Source organism: Hyperolius riggenbachi, chromosome 4 (genome assembly GCF_040937935.1).
Source record: "Hyperolius riggenbachi isolate aHypRig1 chromosome 4, aHypRig1.pri, whole genome shotgun sequence".
Classification (NCBI taxonomy): Eukaryota; Metazoa; Chordata; class Amphibia; order Anura; family Hyperoliidae; genus Hyperolius; species Hyperolius riggenbachi.
Window position 1 is genome coordinate 482,352,664 of NC_090649.1, and position 26,561 is coordinate 482,379,224.

Consider the following 26,561-nt stretch of genomic DNA (forward strand, 5'->3'; position numbering starts at 1 on the left):
AGATGATGACCTGCAGGCTCATTCCGGATCAAACAATATGAACAAATTACATGACAAATATCAATTGTTTCTTGATCTGTCGTCTCGTTTTTAACTTCTCACTTTGCAATGTATTGATTTATTTTTTCCCCTTTTTGCTGAAGTTTCTCTTTAAGATTAGCCGTTGAAACCAGTATAATCAAGCTCACAAACAGCACGCCCTTTAAAAATGTTGCTATGAGAGTATTATACTAGAGTGGTGTCCAGTGAAGAAATGTCGTCACCGTATCTCATTCAACATGGTCTCCTGATTGAGGAAAATTCTTGCCGCAAGTGGCAAATGGCCCTGTAATGTTGACGAACAAGAAGGTCTGTGGACGTAACGTGCTGGTATGGAGGTGCAGAAGAAAGGGTTGTAAGTCTGTTCAATCAATAAGAAAGGGGAACAAATCACACTGATTTGAGTGGAAGACTCTACTCTAATTTGAAGCTCCTAGTTTACCATTGGAGCAACCAAGTGGTGGGAATCACGCTATGGTAGTAGCACCAAATGTTCTCTGGGGTTCAAGATCTTCAGGAAGATCTTCAGGAATCCTACTGGGAGGTGGAAAGATACAGACTTGCCTCTCGCCACCCCCTCTCCCTTCTGCTGATCTGTTTGTGAGTTAATCATGGGTAATGCTTCTGGTCACGCTTTCTCCTGTGGTGGATTCTGAGATGGGGGACAGGACATCATGGGAAGTGATGTACCATGCCTTCCAGTAAACCCCCTTCTCTCTGTGTGTACGGAGGGGTATGTGGTTTGATAGTGGGTGCTGCATCTGAAAACCCATCTCCCCAAAATTGTGGGAGGCACCTGTCCCTCAACTTGAAGGTGCCATCATATTGTTGCCTAACTTTCGAGACAGATTTTGGTAATTATCTTACTTACATTTTTGTGAGGTGAGAGTATTTTCCTTAGGAAGGTCCTTTCAAGATCAAGATTTTCTGGAATGGAAAGCAAAGTTTTGTCTGTTGGGTGAGAGAAGTGAACAGTTGCCACTTTCATGCCCTCAATTCACAACAGTATTTATTGTTTAGACTTACCGTAGATTGGCTTCATCTGGCACCTATTTTTCCTTGCACCTCTATTTCATGCATGTACCATATTTATTTTCTTTTACATGATGCCAATTGCCTGACTGTCCAAAACATTGGAAAATCTTACTGATATTTTACTACAACTGAACCTAATCCTACTCACACAGAGCCCTCCCCCCTCTGATGCCTGACCCTAACACCTCCCCCCCCTTCCTTACACCTAACCCTAAAAGCCCCCTTCCTAACACCTAACTCTAAAAAACCCTCACCCCTTCAATGCCTAACCCTAAAACCCCCTCTTCCTGACACCTATCCCCAGAACCCCCCTTCTTAACCAGAGATAATTTTCAAAACAGTACATTTCAACACTATAATTTTCGAAAACAAAAAATATTTAAACTCTATAATTTTCTTATTTTCAAAATGATCAAAATTTCAAAAACTATGAGGTTCCAATATTCTCAAAATAATAAAACATAAGAAAACTATAACATTCTAGCTTTCAAAACAATATTTATCGGATGCCCACATTTTTACTTTCTGCGCCCCATTGCCAATATTTGTTAGTGCCAATGGTGGTGCCCAAAATGTCCATTAGTCACAGGTGCGCAAATTTCCTGCTTCCAATATGGCAGCCTCCATATCCATCTCACTACAGGGTGGCTTTAGCAATTAAAGTAATTAGGAACAGGATTGCACAGCATTCACATTTGGCAAGGTCTTCATTATTTTTTCACTCTGTACAAAACTTAAAGAAAGTTTTGAGTAGAGCAGTACTTAAACAACTGCCAACGTTTGCCTATCCCACCAGTGACTGACCGGCAAGTCAATAACCTCTTACACTTCAATGGCTGGCCTGTGAGCGGGATCATTTAGGCAGTGTGAAAATAGAAACATTTTTGGCATGTAAAATAAGTTCATTATTGCCGCGTTCTGACGAAGACTTCTTATCAAAAATGTAGCTGGTGTTGTAGTGTCTGGCGTGCAGATGGAGAGGTTGGCAAACATCTTTATTTCAATTAAAAGCTAATGAGTTGTCTGCACTTAGGCATATTTTTAATTAATACACGCAGTGCTTAATTGTCTTCATTAATGCTGCTATGAGTGATGGTGGGGGGAGAGTGGCAGGCTAGAAGCTCGATACTGGCAGTGGAAAAGAGCAAGGCATATTTTTGTAGTCTTCCCTCTCCCCTTGGCACTGTGCAGGCTTAGAGTCTCAGTGTCGAGTAGCTGTCATTGGCTGTAAGCTGAAGTCTTTAGCAATGTCTAGCCTTTGCCTTGTTTTCTGTTTCTTCTCTTTCTGGTTTTAAAAAAGTTTCGAGTTCTGTTTGCTTCAAGTACTTTTCAGACCCGAGGCCAATGTTTATTCTGGGAAAAGGTTTCGGAACACGCATTATTTTAAATGTCTAAATAAAACAAACTCAGATTAGAGTTTTGAGAAGCATCCTGTGGCCCAGTAAGGGGGGAAGCGTGTTTCTCTATTATATAGATCCCAAACTATTTACTGTGTAAGAAAAGTAAAAGGCAAAATATGCTATACTAGTACTGGTGAAGACGTGAAGCAGGTATAGAAGCAGTTTTAATTTGGTGCAGGAGGATTTGGCACTGTCCCAATGGCTTTGGTCAGAGGCTGGAAGGATGGAGAATCTGAAGATGAGAACATTAGATGGAACAAAGGTGGGATGAGCATCCGATGCTGAAGATATTTGGTTGGAGGGAGGAAGGACTGGGTATCCAATGCGAAAGAGAAGAATGTTCGGCTGGAGGGAGGAAGGATGAAGGCTTTGACTCAGAAGATGGGAACATTAGATGGGAGGATGAAGAATAGAGCATCCGATGGTAAAGATTATAATTGTTCGCTGGATGGTGAGAGGACAAAGCATCCCATTCCAGAGATAAGAACCTCTGGATGGCAGGACAAAGGACGGGACATCTGATGCTGAAGATTAGAATAATTGGCTGGAGGAAGGAAGGATGAAGGATTTGACTCTTATGATGGGAAAATTAGCTGGGAATAGGAAGGCTGGAGAATCCGATGGTGAAGATAAGAACATCTGGCTGGAGGGGAAAAGGATGAAGCATCCAATTCCGTAGATGAGAACATTGGGATGGCAGGAGGAAGGACAGGGCATCCAATGCTGAAGATGAGAACATTTGGCTGGAGGAAGGAAGAATGAAGGATTTGATTCTTAAGATGGGAAAATTAGGTCGGAATAGGAAGGAAGGAGAATCCGATGGTGAAGATAAGAACATCTGGTTGGAGGGAGAAAGAATGAAGCATCCAATTCTAGAGGACAGAACATCGGGATGGCAAGAGGAAAGACAAGTCATCCGATGCTGAAGATGAGAACATTTGGCTGGAGGAAGGATGAAGGATGACTATGAAGATGGGAACATTAGATGGGAGGAGAAAGGATGGAAGGATGGAGAATCAGATGGGGTAGATATGAACATTTGGCTGGAGCAAGAAAGAACGAATGATGTGACTGAGCCACGGGGCTGATCACGGCTGAACAGCAGACCGCGGGAGGACAGTGAGGGACTCACACGTGCTTATGCAGCAGGAGGAGGCAGCGGATACATTTTGCTTCTTCTTTTATTGATAGCTCTGGTTTCCTTTAAGGTAGCCATACGTCAGGTGATGTTGGGCAGATTCGAACCAAGAGACAAATCTTTTTCTGATCCAATCTGACGGCTGCCCATACACTGCAGGCTGATTCCCGATCGATTTCAGCAACAACAAAAAAAATCTCTCGGGAATCGGCCGCATCCGCCGCCTCACCGCGGTACCCCTAGTGTATAAATGTACATGTATTTGTGCATTTATGCATTACCTGTCCTGTGTCGCGGTGCCCATCCTCTTCGAAATCCGCCGCTCTGCCATTAGCTTTATACACTCTGCTGGCGTGGCGTGTGTGTGATGTTACACCCGTGCCGTGACATCACACCCGCGCCGTGTACTATGCGCCCGCGGCATGTATAGGGCTAATGAAAGAGAGGTGGATTCATTAGATGGATGGGCACCGCGACACAGGACAGGTAATGCATAAATGCACACATACAGTGCATGTACATTTATACACTGGGGAACAGCGCGGGGGGGGGAGGGGGAGTGTTTGTCGCTTATCCCAATATCATTCGCCCGTACCGCAAGGCACCCAATCGACCACGATGGTCCGGCATCTTGCAGTTTGTCTGATCGACATGCTCGGCCTGAGATTAGTTGCATTGTCTATCGGGCATGCACTAGGCGGCACCGATTTTCAACGGATGGCTGAATGGCCGCCAAGTCGCTAGATATATAAGTACCTCAAAGTGAACCTCCAGACTAAAAATCTACTCAGCAGCCCTAAAAAGGCTTGGTGTTTCTTTAACAGTTTCACAGCATAAGAACTTTGTTTTTCTTACCCAAGCCTCATTTTTAGCTGCACAGAAGAAAACTGCCCAGGCATTTTTCCCCTGATGCTGTGCAAAGCATGATGGGATTTTTGATGTTGTTGTTTTCATTGCCTAGCGCGTGCTGCTGGGAGGGGTGATCAGGACAGTTTGAACTGTGTCTCATGCTCCCTGCCACCTCCTTTCAACCAAAAAGATGGCTGCCCTCATGAAAACACAAACATTTGCCTGTCCTTTTAAAACAAGGTGGGTAAGATATTACTTATCTATTTTAATTAACATAAATAATGTAACTTAATGACAGTATGTTTGTTTAGGCTGAAGTTCCTCTTTAAGCCCCTTGTATCTCATTTATTGGAGTTGCCATTTTGTGGTGCGTCATACGCCAGGCTCTATGTAGCAAATGACAAGGTCTTGCCAGAGATACAGATTTTCAAATCATAATGCTGGGAATACACTATGAGGTTTTTTTTGGCAGATTTACTTTCTGATCGATTTTTTGATCATTTTTCTGATCGATTTTCCGAGCCGTTTTCTGATCAATTTCCATTTACTTTTGTGAGAAAATCGATCAGAAAAACGATCAAAATCAGTTCTGACTTTTCGGAAATTATCTATCGAGCCATCTATCTGCCAAAAAATCTCATGGGGCTCGATTCACAAAAGGGTGCTAACTCAGTTAGCACGCCTAAAAGCTTCTATTAATTGCGTGCAAAGTTTAGCGCTGCGCGGTGCGAGCGTAAAATGTCGCACTGGGTGTGCCTAAAACGTCGGACGGGGTGCGCCCGAGACGTCGCCCCATGCGACGTTTTAGGCAAACCCAGTGCAACGCTTCGCGTGCACCGCTCAGCGTTAAAGTTTATGCGCGCAGATTTGTACGTGGAGGTGTCTAGACGAACCCAACAAAGGGACTGTCAGATTCAACAGGATAGCAACCTTGTCGCTGTGACCTTACATGGATATACCATCAAGTGTACAGCAACGGTGATCTGAAGTGACCCTGCTATTACGCAAGTATATTGATGATCTCTAACTGCAGGCTTGCTTAGCATCTTTCACACTTCCCCTGCTTCTGCAAGTTGCTATTTGGACTGGTTACACGGAGGGATGTTGCATCTGCTTCACCGGCCAAAATATGCAAGCATGTTTATGACCTAAACGGACACTATCCCTGTTAGAGAGAGGCAGCTGCTAGGTGAATGACTGGTGTGTATGAGTGCATGAGCAATCAGGAAGTGGTTGCTTGACTGCAGAAGCGTTTTGAGTCTGTATGACCGAGGCTCCTGCAAGCAAGTACAGCCATACATAGCGGTGTCTTGTTGGCCCCTGTATTTTAATGTTGATATTTTCTGCGCAGAAATATCTTTTAGATGTTTTGTTTTGCTTCGGCTCTCTGTTATGAGCAATACGGAGTTGTCTATATATGTGCAATAAAGTCGTTATTGCTGGATCAAGTAAACAAGCTGTGCGCCATAGACCCATTACTATCTGGTTCAGCCCCACAGTGTCGAAAACCTCATGCATCCGAGCAACGTTCACCTCCCATTCATTCGCCAATAACTTTATCACTACTTATCACAATGAATTGATCTATATCTCGTTTTTTCCCCCACCAATTAGGTTTTCTTTGGGTGGTACATTTTGCTAAGAATTATTTTTTTTCTAAATCCATTTTAACAAGAAGATTAAGAAAGAAATGAAAAAAATTCATTATTTCTCAGTTTTTGGCCATTATAGTTTGAAATTAATATACGCTACCGTAATTAACGCATGTATTTTATTTGCCCATTTGTCCCGGTTATTACACCGTTTAAATGATGTCCCTATCACAATTTATGGCGCCGATATTTTATTTAGAAATAAAGGTGCATTTTTTCAATTTGCGCCCATCACTATTTACAAGCTTATAATTTAAAATAATATAATAATATACTCTCTTGACATGCATATTTAAAAAGTTCAGACCCTTGGGTAACTATTTATGTTGTTGTTGTTGTTTTTTTTTTTTTTTTAATTATTGTATTTGGGTAATCTTTGGTGTAGGAGGGAAACAGCTAATTTTAAATGTAAAATAATGTAATTGTTTAATTAAAAATGTATGTGGGTGTAGTCTACTGTTTGGCCACAAGATGGCCACAGTCAAAAAAGTCCTGCGAACGATCTCGCATCCAGGAACTAGCAAGAGGACGGGGAACTTTTTTTTTTTTTTTGCAGAAAGACAGCGGTCTCTGATGAGAGAGTGTCTGTTTTTCTGCGGAACACTTAGATCGATGAATGGGAACTATATTCCCATTCACTGATCAGGGAGCTAGCAGCAGGTGGTGGGAGCGTGCGCCCGATCGTGCGCAGCAGCAGAGTCTATCTGGACGAACATCCTCGTCCAGATAGGCTGAACTGGCTATATCTTTTTGTATGCTGATTAATATATGGTTGCACTAAATGATTGATCCGTAGTATTAATCTACGACTTGTTGCACTGTAATTTATGTGGCAACACGACAGTGGTCTTTTCTTATGTATGGCTCATTTTACTCTGGAAAAAAAAACATACCTCTTATTTGTCTGTTTGCACATATTTAAAATTTTACAATTTTTCGCCATAGTTCCCCTTTAAGTAGCAATCATAGAATCCACTATGTGTTTGGTTGCTTCTGGTGCCCGATCTGGGTGTGGCCCTCAATCAGGTTCATATCATGTCCTGGAATTGGCAACATTTGTAGCATAATACTGATCTAATGAAGCCTCTGTGCGGAGTGGAGCTTTAACAGCGGTCATATTCCAGGATTCAGCTGTCATTCTCCATTGCCGGTTGTGGTAACCGTCCTCCCTTCAGTCACTCGCACCAATGAGATGCGCTGATTACCGCTTATCTCACATCTAGAGATTGCTGTATAGAATGCGATTACACATGACAGGCCACACTCAGCCATACGCGGCGTAAGATCTGTACATTGCGCTGAGTTATCTGAAGGCTGCAGTAAGCAGGAGGAGAGAGATTGGATGTGACATTGCTGAAATCATCCTTATAGCAGCAAAGACCTCCCATAATTATACATTACGGCATCAATTCTAATCTTGTAGAGGAAAGTCATTTATACCCAGCGTTCGGACGCTCGGCGGCCCTCCTCATCAAAGTCACCTTGAGATGCCGGGATAACTTTCCTCTAATCATAGATGGACAAGTAAGAGCTGCACTTGCTTTGTGCTGGGAAAAAAGTATTGGCCCCTTTCTTTTTGTTCTCCTTTTTTTTTCTTCCTCTTTAGTATATTGTGAGCATTGAATGATTTCTGATTTTTGAAATCAAGGATATTTACACATATTTGATATGCAATATGGCTGCTGGTGTCTTGTTGGCAGTTTACATGGTATCCAAGCCTTACAACAGGAAAGTCCATACAGCCAATCAGAGCAGAGCACCCGATGGACACACTAGTCCAGGGTCAGGGACAAAGACAATACTACCACCTCCCCCCTTCTCTCTTTACGGAGGCAACTTAAAGTGGAACTTTACCCAAGTGTGAATATCCCAATCAGTAGCGGATACCATCTTTCCCATGAGAAGTCTTTACCTTTTCTCGATTAGATCATCAAGGGGTCTGTATGGCTGATATTGTGGTGAAACCCCTCCCACAGTGTGATGTCATAACCATGGTCCTGACAGTTTCCTGTCTGTGAACCTCATTGCATTGTGGGAAATAACATCTTTTTACAACTGCCAAACAAGCAATATCTCCCCCTGTGCATAGAACTCTCAGTAACGAGCAGGTTAGCTAAGTGTATGTTCCTTCAGGATAGGTTAGCTAGGTGTATGTGCCTAGTCGTGTGCTTCAATAAAACCAAACATTTTTTACCACATATCTCCATACGTATCTTTCCCGTAATGGGACACCTAGAAGGTAGGACCAAACCTTTTATCCTTTTTATTGCTATTAACATGTAGAGAATAGTTTATACCACACTCTTACCGGGCGCCTCCAAACCCTCCCTGAATTGCCTTCAGGATAGGTTAGTTAGGTGTATGTGCTTTCAAGATAGGTTAGCTAGGTGTATGTGCCTTCAGGATAGGTTAGCTAGGTGTATGTGCCTTCAAGATAGGTTAGCTAGGTGTATGTGCCTTCAGGATTGGTTAGCTAGGTGTATGTGCCTTCAGGATTGGTTAGCTAGGTGTATGTGCCTTCAGGATAGGTTAGCTAGGTGTATGTGCCTTCAGGATAGGTTAGCTAGGTGTATGTGCCTTCAGGATAGGTTAGCTAGGTGTATGTGCCTTCAGGATAGGTTAGCTAGGTGTATGTGCCTTCAGGATAGGTTAGCTAGGTAAAGCAATGCCCCCGCCCCGACCCACCACTAGCGCCATAATTTAAAATTGCCCACCTCGGCAGCAAAGCCTTTGGCCTCCGTTCTCCTCTTCTCACAATATGGAGGAGAATTGGTTAGCAGACACGCGGGACCTGGGGGAGGCGTGGCCACTTGGTCTGCACTCTGCAGCATCATAGAGGAGGGAGAGGAGATGCTCACAATTGGCTCCTCTCCCCTTCAGCCACGCCTCTCTGCTTCAGCCGCGCGCTGGGTAGGACTTTATGACAGCCGCAGGAGCTATATTTGACAAGACGTGGTTAAGCGGCCGCGATCTACCAAATAGGCGGTCGTGATCTACCGGTAGATCGCGATCGACCTATTGGGCACCCCCGCCCTAGGCCAACTTTCATGCTGCTCCCCTTCCATGTGCAGCCCCCTTATCCATATATAACATCCATGAGCAGCAGCCCTTCTGTTTCATGTACAGCTCTCTTGGGCAGGCAAACCACCCTTTTATGTGCTTTTGCCCATTTTCAGTCACTCTTTTCAATCTGCAGCCTCCTCCTCCATATGCAGCAGCCCTTCTTCTATGCCCAGCTGCACCCTTGGGCTGCAGCCACCCAAAGCCCGGGCCTTTGTGGCCTTCCCAGAAATCCAGCCCTGCATGGAGAAAGGAAGACCTACTGAAGGAGGTAGAAGGTGGAGCGTGCCTTCCGGACAGGTGACATTATGCTCCGCTGCTGTGCAATTAGGTGGGGATCATATTTAGCTCATGTCACACCCTCATATTGAGTCCTCTTAATCACTTAATGTACAGTATATCTACTCCAATAAAAAAAATTCATCTAAGCCTCAAGGGCGTGGACATACGCAATTGCAGCTGTGCGTGCTCCTGCCCGCTCATGCGCGTGTTCCCGCACTCGTTCCCACCGCCACCCATTAGCCCAGAGATCAATGAATGGGAACGCAATTCCCATTCAATGAGCTAGATCCCCGTGTCAATAATCACGGCATCAGTGAGATGCCTGCGGTCATTTGTAAACATTGTTTACAAAGTTACACTTACACGCATTAGTTCCTGTTCACATACTAAAAGCATGCACAGGAAGCTAATGAGTGAGGGCATTTTGTGGCCAAATAGTAAAATTACAACCCCATTTATTTTTTATAAAGCGACCTACACATAATTTATAATTAACCCTTACCTCCCACACTCTCCCATAAATACCCACATAAAACCTTTGCTTTATTAATTTAAAAAAAAATAACTAGTTACCTTAGTGACTGAACTTTTTTTTAAAATGTACTGTATGTCAAGAGGGTATATTAACACTACCAAATTATGGGCTTGTAAATAGTGATGGACGCAAAACTGAAAAAAATGCACCTTTTTTTCCAAATAAAATATTGCCTCCATACATTGTGATCAGGACATAATATAAACTGTGTAATAACCGGGACAAATGGGCAAATAAAATACAGGTTTTAATTATGGTAGCATGTATTATTTTAAAGTTATAATGGCGAAAACTGAGAATAATATTTTTTTCCCCATTTTTTTCTTAATATTCCCATTTAAAATGCATTTAGAAAAAAATAATTCTTAGCAAAATGTACCACCCAAAGAAAGCCTAATTGGTGGCAGAAAAAACAACATATAGATCATTTTGTTGTGATAAGTAGTGGTAAAGTTATTGGCGAACGAATGGGAGGAGAGCTGAAATGTGAAAATTGCTTGGATGCATAAGGTGAAAATACACTGAAGGCTGAAGTGGTTAAGGAGCAAGACTTGGAGGCTCAACTAGCACTGGGCACTGAATAGTGAGGTAACCTGACAGCAACAAATCAGAAATGATTTTTTTTTTCACTGGTCCTATAGTAAGCTAGATTCCTACTGACTGCTGATCATTGCACGTTCATCACATCACTGTATGCCGACTTTGTAAAATAACCAAACAAGGTTCATAAATCAGCATCACCGCCATGTGCTTTATCTTTTCTCCTCAGGTTGGCCGTGGGTCCCTCTCGCCGTGCTGAGCTGCCTTTACTGCTTCACCCAAGTTGGAATCGAATGGAGTCTGTTCTTGTTTCCCAGATACAAGTACAAATTCCCTCTGTGTGCCAGGACTGCGTCAGAGAGATGAACTACTGTGAGCGAGGAACCAGTGAAATGCTAGAGCTGTCTGACGAAGCCCTCAGAGGAATTTCACAATGTTCTCCAGACTTTCCAGAGTTTGTGCCTTACACTAGAGTGTTTTTCATAATAAAACTATCATTTTTTGTATTGATTTTGAGTTTTTCCTACTTTTCTGTTTGCTTGTTTGTTGTTTTTTTTACTGCTTCTTCAAGAATGAGCCAGAGAATCAACGAATTCCACATCTTCACACCAACAAAGACGTAGAAGTTGGAAATGACGGTGTTTTCAGTTGGAATCAATGACGGCAAAATACAAGAGAGTAAGTATAGCAAAAAAGATATAGGTACAGATTCCTGAGATCTCACCTCCAATGTGCTTGATCTATGTTATTTGAATTCCAAGTGTGATCCATGTTATGGGCAATTTGGTGTTGTCATTTAGAAGATATAGGCTATGTAAAAGGGTAACATGAAGGGTCAAATATTGGCCTCAATTCACTAAGATCATGCTGGAGATAATAAGGCAAGAGAAAATGTATCTCCACAGAGTGAAAGAGTTATCTTATCTCTTCATTCCTTAAGTTACCTCCTCTGTAGTTATTTTCACACGCAGTTAAAATAACTCCAGAATACTAAAGTTAAAGACAGGCTGTTTATTAACCACTTGCCGACCAGGGGATTTTACACTGATCGGTGCTGCGTGGGCTCTACAGCCCGCAGCACCGATCAGGAGTGCAGCAGGGCGATCAGACTACCTCCCTTTTTTCCCCACTAGGGGGATGTCCTGCTGGGGGGGTCTGATCGCCGCCGGCTGCAGTTGCTTAGCGGGGGGGGCTCTTCAAAGGCCCCCCCCCCGCAGCGCTTTCCGCCCTCTCGCCAGCTCCCTCCCTCTCCCTTCCCCTGTGTGCTGCGCAGGATGGATTTTCGTCCTGCGCATTGAAGGATAGGCTTCAGCCTATCATATGCCGGCGATCCACTGCCAATCAGAGGCCGGGGATCGCCGATCTGCCTTACGGCGCTGCTGCGCAGCAGCGCCGTATGATGTAAACCGGGGATTTCTTCCCCGCCTGTTTACATTTTGCCGGCGAGCCGCCAGCGGCGGCTCTCCGGCTGTTCACGGAGACACCCTCCGTGAACTGACATGGAAAGGCCGTTTCCATGGTAACCCGCAGACGACCAGTTTACGCCAATCGGCGTTAGCTGGTCGTCAAGAGGTTAAGGATTGAAGAGTTAACTTAAGGTTTGCCTGAGGTAAAATGTTTCCTGAATACTACATGCCTCATCACCATGGTGACCACTCTAGAAACGTTATTAAAGACAGGAGATAAGCTTAGTGAATGGAGGCCATTGTCTTTCCTCAGCTGGTTTGAGAAAACAGCTTGATAGATAAAAGGGAGACAATCAAAATCTTCTAATAGTGTATTGAGTTGGGTTAGACAATCCCAAATGTTACATGTAGTGAAATAATACTTACAAGGATGGATTATCACCAAGGTCACCACTGTATGGACAAGTGGGAAGATAGACTCAACCTCTCTCGGGTTAAGATGTCAATCTCCATAGAAGTAGAAAAACATGGGGGGGGGGGGGGGGGAGAAGTAACACATCTCTACCAATTACTGGTAATTGAACTGCTGGAAACAGAGATGCCACAATAGAATAAAATATACTAAAACATTTTTAAAAGAAAGTAGCGTTGGATTTACCTCCCGCAACTAAGAAAAAAAAGTTGAGATTCAACATAAAGTTGAGATTCAACATATATTAGACTTAAATCAAAAAGCTCCAAATAGGCAATGTGTTTCGCAGGCTTTCATCCGTTTCTTCTTAGAATGAGCTGTCTAGCATAAAAGGAGCTGTCCAGCATGGAAGGAGCTGTCCAGCATGGAAGGAGCTGCCCAGCATGGAAGGAGCTGTCTAGCATGGGAGGAGCTATCCAGCATGGAAGGAGCTGTCTAGCATGGAAGGAGTTGTCCAACATAGAAGGTGTCTAGTATAGAAGGAGCTGTCCAGTATAGAAGAAGTTGTCCAGCATAGAAGTAGCTGTTCAATGTGGAATGAGCTGTCTAGCATAGCAGGAGCTGTCTAGTATTGAAGGAGCTGCCCAGCATGGAAGGAGCTGTCCAGCAGAGAAGGAGCTGTCTAGCATAGCAGGAGCTGTCCAGTATTGAAGGAGCTGTCCAGCATGGGAGGGGCTGTCCAGCATGGAAGGAGCTGTCTAGCATGGAAGGAGCTTCCCAGCATAGAAGAAGCTGTCTAGCATGGAAAGAGCTGTCTAGCATGGAAGGAGCTGTCTAGCATGGAAGGAGCTGTCCAGCATGGAAGGAGCTGTCAGTATGGAAGGAGCTGTCAGTATGGAAGGAGCTGTCCAGCATGGAAGGAGCTGTCCAGTATGGAAGGAGCTGTCCAGCATGGAAGGAGCTGTCCAGCATAGAAGGAGCTGTCCAGCATGGAAGGAGCTGTCCAGCATGGAAGGAGCTGTCTAGCATGGAAGGAGCAGTCCAGTATTGAAGGAGCTGTCCAACATAGAAGGTGTCCAGTATGGAAGGAGCTGTCCAGTATGGAAGGAGCTGTCCAACATAGAAGGTGTCCAGTATAGAAGAAGCTGTCCGGTATGGAAGGAGCTGTCCAGTATGGAAGGAGCTGTCCAGTATGGAAGGAGCTGTCCAGCATGGAAGGAGCGGTCCAGTATTGAAGGAGCTGTCCTGCATAGAAGGAGCTGTCCAGCATGGAAGGAGCTGTCCAGCATGGAAGGAGCTGTCCAGCATGGAAGGAGCTGTCCTGCATGGAAGGAGCTGTCCTGCATGGAAGGAGCTGTCCAGCATGGAAGGAGCTGTCCTGCATGGAAGGAGCTGTCCAGCATGGAAGGAGCTGTCCAGCATGGAAGGAGCTGTCCTGCATGGAAGGAGCTGTCCAGCATGGAAGGAGCTGTCCTGCATGGAAGGAGCTGTCCTGCATGGAAGGAGCTGTCCAGCATGGAAGGAGCTGTCCAGCATGGAAGGAGCTGTCCAGCATGGAAGGAGCTGTCCTGCATGGAAGGAGCTGTCCTGCATGGAAGGAGCTGTCCTGCATGGAAGGAGCTGTCCAGCATGGAAGGAGCTGTCCAGCATGGAAGGAGCTGTCCAGCATGGAAGGAGCTGTCCAACATAGAAGCTGTCCAGTATAGAAGGCGCTGTCCAGCATGGAAGGCGCTGTCCAGCATGGTAGGGGCTGTCCAGCATGGTAGGGGCTGTCCTGCATAGAATGAGCTGTCCTGCATAGAAGGAGCTGTCCAGCATGGAAGGAGCTGTCCAGCATGGAAGGAGCTGTGCTGCATAGAAGGAGCTGTCCTGCATGGAAGGAGCTGTCCAGCATGGAAGGAGCTGTCCAGCATAGAAGGAGCTGTCCAACATAGAAGCTGTCCAGTATAGAAGGCGCTGTCCAGCATGGAAGGCGCTGTCCAGCATGGAAGGAGCTGTCCTGCATGGAAGGCACTGTCCAGCATGGAAGGAGCTGTGCTGCATAGAAGGAGCTATCCAGCATGGAAGGAGCTATCCAGCATGGAAGGAGCTGTCCAGCATGGAAGGAGTTGTCCAACTTAGAAGGTGTCCAGTATGGAAGAAGCTGTCCAGTATGGAAGGAGCTGTCCAGCATGGAAGGAGTTGTCCAACTTAGAAGGTGTCCAGTATGGAAAGAGCTGTCCAGTATGGAAGAAGCTGTCCAGCATGGAAGGAGCTGTCCAGCATAGAAGGAGCTGTCTAGCATAGAAGGAGCTGTCTAGCATAGAAGGAGCTGTCTAGCAGAGAAGGAGCTGTCTAGCAGAGAAGGAGCTGTCTAGCATAGAAGGAGCGGTCTAGCAGAGAAGGAGCTGCCTAGCATAGAAGGAGCTGTCTAGCAGAGAAGGAGCTGTCTAGCATAGAAGGAGCTGTCTAGCAGAGAAGGAGCTGTCTAGCATAGAAGGAGCTGTCTAGCAGAGAAGGAGCTGTCTAGCATAGAAGGAGCTGTCTAGCAGAGAAGGAGCTGTCTAGCATAAAAGGAGCTGTCTAGCATAGATGGAGCTGTCTAGCATAGACGGAGCTGTCTAGCATAGAAGGAGCTGTCTAGCATACAAGGAGCTGTCTAGCATACAAGGAGCTGTCTAGCATACAAGGAGCTGTCTAGCATACAAGGAGCTGTCTAGCATACAAGGAGCTGTCTAGCATACAAGGAGCTGTCTAGCATACAAGGAGCTGTCTAGCATACAAGGAGCTGTCTAGCATACAAGGAGCTGTCTAGCATACAAGGAGCTAACCAGCAGAGAAGGAGCTGTCCAGCAGAGAAGGAGCTGTCCAGCAGAGAAGGAGCTGTCCAGCAGAGAAGAGCTGTTCAGGATTGAAGGAGCTGCCTATAGAATGGGCTGTCCAGCATAGAAGGCACATATATATGTCTATATGACGTGGCAGGTCAACGATCTATGTGGCTCATAAAGGCCTGGGACATGCCACATGCTAAAACCCCCAGCCATTCAAATAAGCGATTTGCAAGACATTTGGGGGTGTGAGACAGGTCAAACCAATTACTTTTTTATGTTCTGTAAAGGGGCACTATTGTGAACTAAGAAGTTTTTAGTTTAAATCATATGTGTATGAGGTCCAAATGTAAAAAGAAAATGGCACTGGCAATGGTTAAAGGTACTGACGGTACTACAGAGTAGCTCACTGACCTGCAGGGGGGGGGGGGGGGAACAACTAGCGCAGCTGTCATTCTGACTGGGATTTTTTTTCTCCCTGTGCGGTTGAAGTGGGAGCCTTGGTACATTCCTACCTGGCACAGCTCCCCCACACTGCTGGCGGTGTGACTTTTGCCAGCTACATAATGTAGCATCTCTGAGGCTCCTGCAGTTTCTCAGGCTCTGTTGACTACACCTCCGTGAGTCTGTCCATTGACTGTACTGAACATGTTCATATTCCTGTCATGCCCAGTCCAGCGACTCACTAAGGTGTATTTGGCAGAGCTACTGCAGGCGCCTCAGAGCTCTTTCACACCAGAGCCCATTTGCTGCGTTTTAACGCAAAGTCGAAACTTTGCATTAACCAAGGTACAATGAAAGTCCACAGACTTTCATTTTACCTTTTACACCCGACGCTGCGTTTCGGTGCGTTTCGGTACGACGCACTCGGGTGCTTTTAATCGCCAGGAGCCAGCGTTTTCCCGCCGGGTTAATTAAAGCGGATCCGAGACGAAAAACTAACTATAACAAGTAACTTGTCTATATATCTTATCTAAAGTTTAGATAGTTTACACAGCAAATCTAGCTGCAAACAGCTTTAATGGAATATGATTCTGTCTTCCTGTGATACAATGACAGCAGCCATTTTGTTTGTAAACATTACACAGAGGCAAGCTTATCTGCATCTTGAGCAAAAAAAACCTAATCCCCCTCCTCCACCCCCCCCCCTCCCCTCTGCCTCTGAAATCTCTGGCTAGTAACACCTCCCCCTCCTCCTGCCCAGACTGAGCTCCCATGAGCCCTTGCTGCTGTCTGAGAGTGCCTTGGCTCTCTGAAAACCTGTGGTCGTGGCTTGTTTAGTTTATAGGGAATTAGAGTAGTAAAACAAAAACAAAAAAGTATTTGGCTTGAGGAATGCCCTATAAACAATAGGAAAGGAACACAATTATGCAATGAGTAAAAGTTCATCTCGGATCCACTTTAATTACTACGGCCATTGATTACTTTGCACCGCTACATGCCAACGACGGGCCACAGGGCATGCCTGTAGTAGAACGACTCCTGCATGCGTTCCAGATGGAAAGAGCCCTCAGAGATGCTACAGCATGCTGTGGTAAGAACAATGTAGCTAGCAAAAGCTGGGAGGAGCTGTGCAAGATAGGAAGCTACCAAGCTCCATGCCTCATCCTCACAGCAAGAAAAAAATCTCATCCACAACTTCAGGCCGAAGTCGCCGATTAACTGAGCCGCCAGGAGGATGAATAGGGGCCTGGCAGTCTACGGGGGCTGGAGGAATGTCCAGGTAAGTCCAAATTCCATTTTGAGCCTGAGCTCAGAGTCCCTCTAAAGCAGACTGACTTATGATACAATGAATTGTATGGGTAGTACGGATAACGAGTAGAACATTAGTAGCAAAAAATTAAGTCTCATATTTTTATTTTCAGTTATATACCTCTTTTTTTTATAACATTTCATCATTCTGCCAAATTTGCAGTTTAGAAACCACACTCTGTATTTTAAGCTCTAAAACAAAGCAGAGCTAATGACGCTTTCAACTTCCTTGGCCCATATGCAACTCACTTTTTGCACCTGAGTTTTCTCCTTGGTGAGATTTTCAGACAAAATGCATTTTAAACCACCAGCATGCAAACAAATACTCTAAATAGTTTTTATAGTACTTTTCACCTACTTTTTGTTACTTTTTCTATTGCAAAGTACTAAAACATTATTATAAATCAAAGATGAATAATTTTCTTTTAGGAGAATACTCAGGAGAAAAAGTAAATTGCATATTGCCCCTTATCTTAAGTTGTCTCTCACTGTTTCTTGACTTCAGAAAACGACTGTATTCAACCCAGAGGGTCAGATAGCTCAGAAACCTCTTTTGCATAGATAACTGAAGCTTTTTAACTCTTCCTTGTAATGATCTCAGCTCAGCTGGCTGCACAGGCAGACAGCTGTTTGACCATTCCGTAAGTCTATGGGATGCAGGTCTCTGGATAAGAGACCTGTCTTTGCCTTGCAAGCTTCAGACCTGCTCTGCTGAGGAATTTGCATATACTGATTATGCAGATTGCCTATTCTCCTCCCTTAAAGGCTTGCAGCATAAATACCATGTGCTCCCACAGTCCTTGGCTGGTCATAATGGTTTGTTAACACACTCCTGGACTGTCAGCCTTCCCTGTTGGATTGTTAACGTTATCTTAGAGCAGGGGTCTCAAACTCAATTTACCTGGGGGGCCGCAGGAGGCAAAGTCAGGATGAGGCTGGGCGGCATAAGGGATTTCACAATCGTGGCGCATCGCCGCCTCTGCCCGCCCCTCTCACTCTTCCTTCACAGAGAGGGGCGGGGAGAGGCGACGATTGACGTCAGGAGGGGCAGAGCTGAAGCTGAAAGCTCTGCCCCTTCCAGGAAATGCCGGCGGATTTCCCCCCGGGCAATTTGGGGGCTCTGCAGCCCTTGTTTAGCGGCGGGGATGCGGCGGATTACTTGGGAGCACTGAAGCGAACTATAAGGAAGCTTTTGCCGTTGAGGGCCACAAAATATTGTATCGCGGGCCGCGAGTTTGAGACCCCTGTCTTAGAGTATTTCTGGGGGCTGTATTAGACACCCCTCTACTTCAGTCAGGTTGTATTATTTGTATTGCCTGTTCTGTCTGTCTTCTTGGGGTGCAAACCAGAGCAGCGGTTGCTACTGGTAACTCCTTCTGTTCATCTGCTTGGATCGCACTAGCGGTAGCGGCTGTGGATCCTTCTGATCTGTATTCTTGGAGGGTAAGCTGGAGCAGCGGTTGCTACTGGCTACCTCATCTTGCTGTACTTGGATCGCACTCGCTCTGGCGGAAAGAGCAGTGGATCCTGCTTTTGATCTGGTTTCTTGGAGTATAGCTGGAGCAGCAGTTGATACCGGCTATCTCTCTCTGTCTGTCTTGCTTGGATCGCACTAGTCCCTAGCGGTAGCGGCTGTGGATCCTTCTGATCTGTGATCCTGTCCCTGAACCCGGATCGCACTCGCTCTGGCGGAAGAGCGGTGGATCTTATCTTTGTTATTTCCCTTATTATTCTCATTGTATGATTTGCTGTGCCTTTGCTCTGCTCCTGGGTTTACCTCTGCTTAGTCTTGTGTCACCTCTGGCAATCGCCTCTCTCGCGATTGCGTTCCTACTCTGTTTCTGCTGTTGTGTGTGCACCGTCGCGGGTTGGCGACTGGACTGGTGCACACACATACATTCTGTCCCTGTGCTCATTCTCATTCACAATTGCTTCTCTTGCGATTGCGTTCTCACTTGGTTTCCTCTGTTGTGTGTTCACCGTCGCAGGTTGGCGACCAGATTGGTGGACATACATACATCCCTTTTCTGTGCTTATTCATTCTTGTGTCGCTATTAGCAATCGCCATCTCTTACGATTGCTTTCCCACCTGATCTTCACGGTTGTGTGTTTATCGTCGCGGGTTGGCGACTAGATTGGTGGATACACATACACCCTGTCGCTGTGCTCTCTCTCTTTAGGGTCTATCTTGCCCTGCTCGGTTGCAATTTGGACAATTCCCATCTGGCATCTGTGGCAGTACAGAGGCTTTGCTCCTCTGCACTCCACAGCTCCACCTGCCGGTGGGAATTTCCCTCTACTGGTGCTTTGCACCAAAGCTGGGTTCTCTCCTTTCATACGCTTGTGGAGGGTTTCCGCCTTGTCAGCGCACACCTTGTGCGCTGATTACGGAGATAACTCCACAATCGTTACATTCCTGTACTGGAAAACAGCATGAGACATTTTTTCTTTGCTACTCATGTTCTATTTATTAGCAGTACTACACATAGGGCTTTATTCACAAATTAGCATGCCTAACAGCTTTGGACGTGCAAACTAGGGTAAGTAGTTTGCATGTCTAAAGCTGTTACAGATCACGTGCAAAGTTTAGCGCTACGTGGTGCGCACGAAACGTCACACCGGTGCATGCGAAACGTTGCACTGCTCGCGTGCTAAGCGCACTTAGCACACAAACGATGCAACGCTTCGTGCGCACTGCTAAACTTGCGCGCATATTATTGCCGTTTCACTGGCGTGCTTACACTTAGCACCCTGTAGTGAATCAAGGCCATACAGTTAATTATATCATAAGTTTATTTTTGCTTAAGGTTTGCTTTATTCAGTGGGCTTGTTTTTATCTAATGCACTTTTGACTCTGTGGTTAAAAAAACTGTCAGCTTGTGGCTTTTTCCCAGAGTCCTTTGCACTTTTGTATGTGCTGTAGCGGTAGTTGTATTGTATGCCTCTACGGCTGTTTCCATGCGCACAAATGTGCACAAAGAGCAGCAGAAAACCTGTATGTATTTGTAAGTGTGAGTGTATAAAGTCTTTTCTTTGTCTTTATAGCCATCAAACTGAGTTTTCTGCCTTTATAAAACATCTCCAGTAAGATGTAAAGAGTCGGTCTATGAAGCACCTGACAGATGATTATATCACAGCTACATTCATGACATTTAAAAAACACACTTTTGTGAGCTCGTCACAGTCGGTATGGCTTGATAACCGCAGCCTCAGAGAACATTGACCTTGCAATTAGCAGATAATGTACCAGACATAAACAGCTCATAAAAGCACAGCTAAATGCTAACATTTTGAAAGCGTACAAGATAGCAGTTCCCCAGCTTTAGGTTCAGCTCACCTTCTGTTAAATGCTTTCTCTTGGTGCTCCTGACATTTCCAGCTGTGACAGCATCTTTCTCATGAAGTTACGTTCCATCTACGTCATTTTCATAGCTCCTCGCTGTTCCTCTTTTAGAGGGACAGTCCCTCTTTGGGAACCAAATTCTGCTGTCCCTCTGTCTTCCTCATTTGTACCCCTTTCAAACTTATGTACAGATCTATGTAAACTTACAGTGGCTTGCAAAAGTATTCAGCCCCCTTGAAGTTTACCACATTTTGTCACATTACTGCCACAACCATGAATCAATTTTATTGGAATTCCACATGAAAGACCAATACAAAGTGGTGTACACGTGAGAAGTGAAACGAAAATCATACATGATTCCAAACATTGTTTACAAATAAATAACTGCAAAGTGGGGTGTGCGTAATTATTCAGCCCCCTGAGTCAATACTTTGTAGAACCACCTTTTGCTGCAATTACAGCTGCCAGTCTTTTAGGGTATGTCTCTACCAGCTTTGCACATCTAAAGAGTTGAAATCCTTGCCCATTCTTCTTTGCAAAACAGCTCCAGCTCAGTCAGATTAGATGGACAGCGTTTGTGAACAGCAGTTTTCAGATCTTGCCACAGATTCTCGATTGGATTTAGATCTGGACTTTGACTGGGCCATTATAACACATGGATATATTTTTTTTAAACCATTCCATTGTTGCCCTGGCTTTATGTTTAGGGTAGTTGTCCTGCTGGAAGGTGAACCTCCGCCCCAGTCTCAAGTCTTTTGCAGACTCCAAGAGGTTTTCTTCCAAGATTGCCCTGTATTTGGCTCCATCCATCTTCCCATCAACTCTGACCAGCTTCCCTGTCACTGCTGAAGAGAAGCACCCCCAGAACATGATACTGCCACCACCATATTTGACAGTGGGGATGGTGTATTCAGAGTGATGTGCAGTGTTACTTTTACATCACAGCGTTTTGCATTTTGGCCAAAAAGTTTAGTTTTGGTCTCATCTGACCAGAGTACCTTCTTCCACATGTTTGCTGTGTTACCCACATGGCTTGTGGCAAACTGCAAAAAGGACTTATTATGCTTTTCTGTTAACAATGGCTTTCTTCTTGCCACTCTTCCATAAAGGTCAGTTTTGTGCAGTGCACGACTAATAGTTGTCCTATGGACAGATTCCCCCACCTGAGCTGTAGATCTCTGCAATTCGTCCAGAGTCACCATGGGCCTCTTGACTGCATTTCTGATCAGCGCAGTTTAGGTGGACGGCCTTGTCTTGGTACGTTTACAGTTGTGCCATATTCCTTCCATTTCTGAATGATCGTTTGAACAGTGCTCCGTGGGATGTTCAAGGCTTTGGAAATCTTTTTGTAGCCTAAGCCTGCTTTAAATTTCTCAATAACTTGATCCCTGACCTGTCTGGTGTGTTCTTTGAACTTCATGGTGTTGTTGCTCCCAATATTATCTTACACAACCTCTGAGGTCGTCACAGAGCAGCTGTATTTGTACTGACATTAGATTACACACAGGTGCACTCTATTTAGCCATTAGCACTCATCAGGCAATGTCTATGGGCAACTGACTGCACTCAGACCAAAGGGGGCCGAATAATTACGCACACACCACTTTGCAGTTATTTATTTGTAAAAAATGTTTGGAATGATGTATGATTTTCGTCCCACTTCTCACATGTACACCACTTTGTATTGGTCTTTCATGTGGAATTCCAATAGAACTGATTCATGTTTGTGGCAGTAATATGACAAAATGTGGAAAACTTCAAGGGGGCCGAATACTTTTGCAAGCCACTGTATGTATTTTTTTACTAAAAAATGTGTTTAACTGACTCTAAACTTTATTCCCATCAATTAGAATCGATCTATTTTATATATTTAAATGTTAGAATGAAGAAAAATTGAATGATAATTGAACTCTTTCCCATGAAAAATCTTCACCTTTTCTCGAATAGATCATCAGGGGTCGGGGGAGGGGGGGTCTGTATGGCTGATATTGTGGTGAAACCCCTCCCACAGTGTGATGTCATGACCTGGGTCCTGACAGTTTACTGTCTGTGAACCACATTGCATTGTGGGAAAAAAGGGCCTGTCTCTATTCATCGATTTATTTATTTTTGAAGCATTTTCTGCAAAGGAAAACTGCAACCAATGTTAATCAATGGGCTAGTTAACACTTCAATAAGTTTTTCACATGCAGAAATACAATTGACAGCAATGCAAAACTGTCAGGGTAGGAACACGCTAGGCAGAATCGCATATGCACTATGTGCTATGGCAAATGCAGATGCGATTCTGCCTAATGTGTTCCTACCCTCAGTCAGCTCATGCAGAAAAACTGACGCACTGAAAAACTGATGAGTGGAGACAAGCCCTAACAGCTTTTTCCAACTGCTAAGCAAGCAGTATCTCCCTCTGTGCATAGAACTCTCAGTAAAAAAACATTCCGTAGAGATCACCTGACATGACAAAAAAGATGTTGCTGTCTGCAATATATTTCACAAAGGAAATCAGGGAGAGGAAAGATCTTACAATGGGCAAACACTGACTCAGGCCTCTTGCACACTTCGGGGTTGATTCACTAAGGTGTGATAACTGCTAGCAGTTATCACGCGATCTGCCACGTGCAAAGGTTTGCGCGTGCACAGCGTTAATTCGCGTGACAAGCGAAGGTTTGCGCGTGATCACGTGTGCGTTTCATGTAAAAAGTGCACGTGATTGTGCCATAACCTTTGCGCGCGGCAGATCGCGTGATAACTGCTGTTGCTGTGCAGCTATCACACTTTAGTGAATCATACGATTCCATTTTTTTTATATGATCCGAATTTTGATTCCGATTTAAAAAGAAGTAGCAGCATGCAGTACTTTTTTTTTATCTAAATCAAAAATCGGATCATTTAAAAACAATAAATAACGGAATCTCATGTATTTGCAAGAGGTCTAATCAATCTATAAATGATTATTGTAAAAAAAAGTAAGCAATTTTATTCATTACGCTGTTTTCGCTTCAGTTGCTCTTTAAGTTATTATAATTATGAACTTTATGAATTAAAGGGGAACTGAAGAGAGAGGTATATGGAGGCTGTCATGTTTATTTCCTTTTAATCAATACCAGTTGCCTGGCAGCCCTGCTGGTCTATTTCTCTGCAGTAGTATCTGAATAACACCAGAAACAAGCATGCAGCTAGTCTTGTCAGATCAGACTTATAAGTCTGAACCACTGAAACACCTGGTCTGCTGCATGCTTGTTCAGGGGCTATGGCTAATAGTATTAGAGGCAGAGGATCAGCAGGGCTGCCAGGCAACTGGTATTGTCTAAAAGGAAATAAACATGACAGCCTCCATATACCTCTCTCTTCAGTTCCCCTTTAACACGAGCCTATGATAATAGCAGCTATAAACGGCCTTGCACCAACTATTTGTGACCGCAGAATCTTCCTGATCCGCAAGAGGGGCCTACACAATGTTAAATGTTTGACTTTAATGTTATGTATGTATTTCCATATACTGTACTTTCTGTGTTCTACTGACAAGGAAAAGGGCTATGGGAATGCATACAGCTATTAACCACAGGTAAATAAACCATATACACTTATGAACTAAAAATAACACACAGGCACCAGCACTGGTATTTTAACCGCTCCTTTCACCTCCTGGACGTAGTAGCTACGTCCTGGAGGCCATGTGCGCTCCCGCAGCCGATCGTGCATGCGTGCTCCCGGCCATGGATCAGTAGCCCAGGAATCAATGAATCGAGCCATGGTGCCCGATCACTGATTCCTCTCCCCCGCAGAAAAAGCGACAGCCTTGCTTTTTCTGCCTCCTTCGTACCCCTACGTCCCTCGAAGCGTACATGTTCCGCTTAGAATTGCCATCTTGTGGCCAAAAAGTAAAACTACATCTAAATTTAAAAAAAAACAAACAAACATATATTTACATTAAAAAAACTACTATTTACATCCCACCTTCCCAAAAATACCCAAATAAAATGTTTAATAATAATAAAAAAAAATTACAATAAAAAAAAACACAAATATTTACCTAAGGGTCTAAACTTTTTAAATATCTATGTAAAGATTAAATATTTCTTTTTTTTTTTTTTATTATAAGCTTGTAAATAGTAATGCAAAATGTAAAAAATGCACTTTTATTTCCAAATAAAATATTGTTGCCATACATTGTGATAGGGACATAATTTAAACGGTGTAATAACCGGGACAAATGGGCACATACAATACGTGGGTTTTAATTATGAAGGCATGTATTATTTTAAAACTATAATGGCCGAAAACTGAGAAATAATGATTTTTTTCTGTTTTTTTCTTATTCTTCCTGTTAAAATGCATTTACAGTAAGGAAGCTCTTAGCAAAATGTACCCCCCAAAGAAAGCCTAATTGGTGGCGGAAAAAAACATGATATAGATCAGTTCATTGTGATAAGTAGTGATAAAGTTATAGGCTAATGAATGGGAGGTGAACATTGCTCGGATGCATAAAGTGAAAACGACTGAAGGCTGAAGTGGTTAATGGTCGTAGGCAACTTTTATTTGGGGTTTAACAATATTTTACTGTATTCTCAAAAAAAGAGGTTTTAAAACGCTTTGTTAAAAACCAACAAGATTGTAGTTGCAATCAAACCTTAAAACTCAAATAAATAAATAATCAAAGACTAACGCTCAGTCACGGGGCTCGAGCTCAAATGTGATATGGGTATACCAGCCCACCCACAATATCTATCAACCCAAATAATTCTTGCTTACGACAAAATGAAAGGGGGGGGGGAGGGTGCAGCAGCTCCGACAGACAGCACAGGACTGTGAGCGAGAAGAAAACTCTGACAGGAACTTTTATAGTGCAGCCATGCCCATTCTGATTGGGCTAGGAGCAATTCAAACAGCTGACCAATCAGGGCTCAGGCAGGATAGCTTCCAGTGCAACAACATTGTGCTCCTACCTGTCGAGAAAAAAGAGAGACAGCAGCAGCAAGAACTGACACACATAAATACACAACTGTGGTAAAGCTGTATAAATCCCATGGGGGCAGTGATCCCCAACCCTGTCCTCAAGGCCCACCAACAGTGCATGTTTTGTGGAAATCCACAGAGGTCAGCTCTGCTGAGACACTAATTACCCCACCTGTGAATGTTTGTGGTTTTCTGCAAAATATGTACTGTTGGTGGGCCTTGAGGACAGGGCTGGGGAACTCAGCCATGGGGGCTATCACTCCATGCTAGTATTCCAAGAGAGGAGTCCGCACACAGTCTTTGCTGGAACAATGTGCACAATTTATTGTCCCATCACATACACATGCAGATAAATCTGACCTGAAAGGGCGACGATCGTTTCGGGGCCACTAATGGGTACCCTTTATCAAGGCATAGGGCAGAAAGACAATGTGCACACACTCTTTGGCCTGGTGCACACCAAAAACCGCTAGCAGATCCGCAAAATGCTAGCAGATTTTGAAACGCTTTTTGTTATTTTTCTGTAGCGTTTCAGCTAGCATTTTGCGGTTTTGGGAGCGTTTTTGGTGTAGTAGATTTCAGATATTGTTACAGTAAAGCTGTTACTGAACAGCTTCTGAAACAAAAACGCCTTCAAAACCGCTCTGAACTGCCGTTTTTCAGAGCGGTTTGCGTTTTTCCTATACTTAACATTGAGGCAGAAACGGATCCACAATCCAACAAATGCCTCACCCCGGGAGTATGCCTATCTATGTGTCTCTGAAGAAGCAGGGAGACCTGCGAAACGGCTGTTAGGCCGACCCTTTCACTACTTGTTTGTATGCCGTACCCACTGGATTAAAGGAAATTGGTTAACTGCAGCCGGTGCCAGATCTGCTTTCATTCTCTTCGTTTAAGTACTACTTTGGTTTATGGATGTGAGCACGGTGGTGACCAGAATCCAGTGCTGTTTCCAGTCCCTATCTTTGAGTGCCGGTCATACTGCTTTCTCTCCTTAACAACCCCGGGAGTATGCGTTTCAGCAAAACGCCTCCCACTCTGGTGTGAACACCCCTATTGAGATACATTGACCAAGCATATCCGCAGCCGCCGGCGGCTGCAGAAACGCTGAAAAAGCCGCTCGTTGTGCACCAGCCCTGAGTGTACATTGTTCCAGCAAAGACTGTGTGCGGACTCCTCTTTTGGATTACTATATTGATGAGCCTTGGAGTTCAGCAGCAGCACCCCTACACCATGGGGGGCGGTTCTATCTTTTTATCACTCCATGCTGTCGCTCAGCCCCTTCAAGAGGTAAGCGAGCCCACCCATCAAGATCAGTGTAAGACCAGTGTACCGATGACTGGAGAAAAGATGAT

At 44.4% G+C, this 26,561-nt stretch overlaps 1 protein-coding gene across 2 annotated transcripts in view; it reads left to right on the plus strand.

Moving 5' to 3' along the window:
* Positions 1 to 11,034, plus strand: part of HHAT (hedgehog acyltransferase) — a 349,971-nt gene extending 338,937 nt beyond the window's left edge. For both annotated transcript variants that reach the window (XM_068279706.1, XM_068279707.1), the window contains one exon: positions 10,760 to 11,034. In XM_068279706.1, coding sequence (XP_068135807.1) covers positions 10,760 to 10,896 — 137 coding nt within the window. In that variant the 3' untranslated portion in view covers positions 10,897 to 11,034. The remainder of the gene's footprint in view (positions 1 to 10,759) is intronic.
* The last annotated feature ends 15,527 nt before the right edge of the window (positions 11,035 to 26,561 follow it).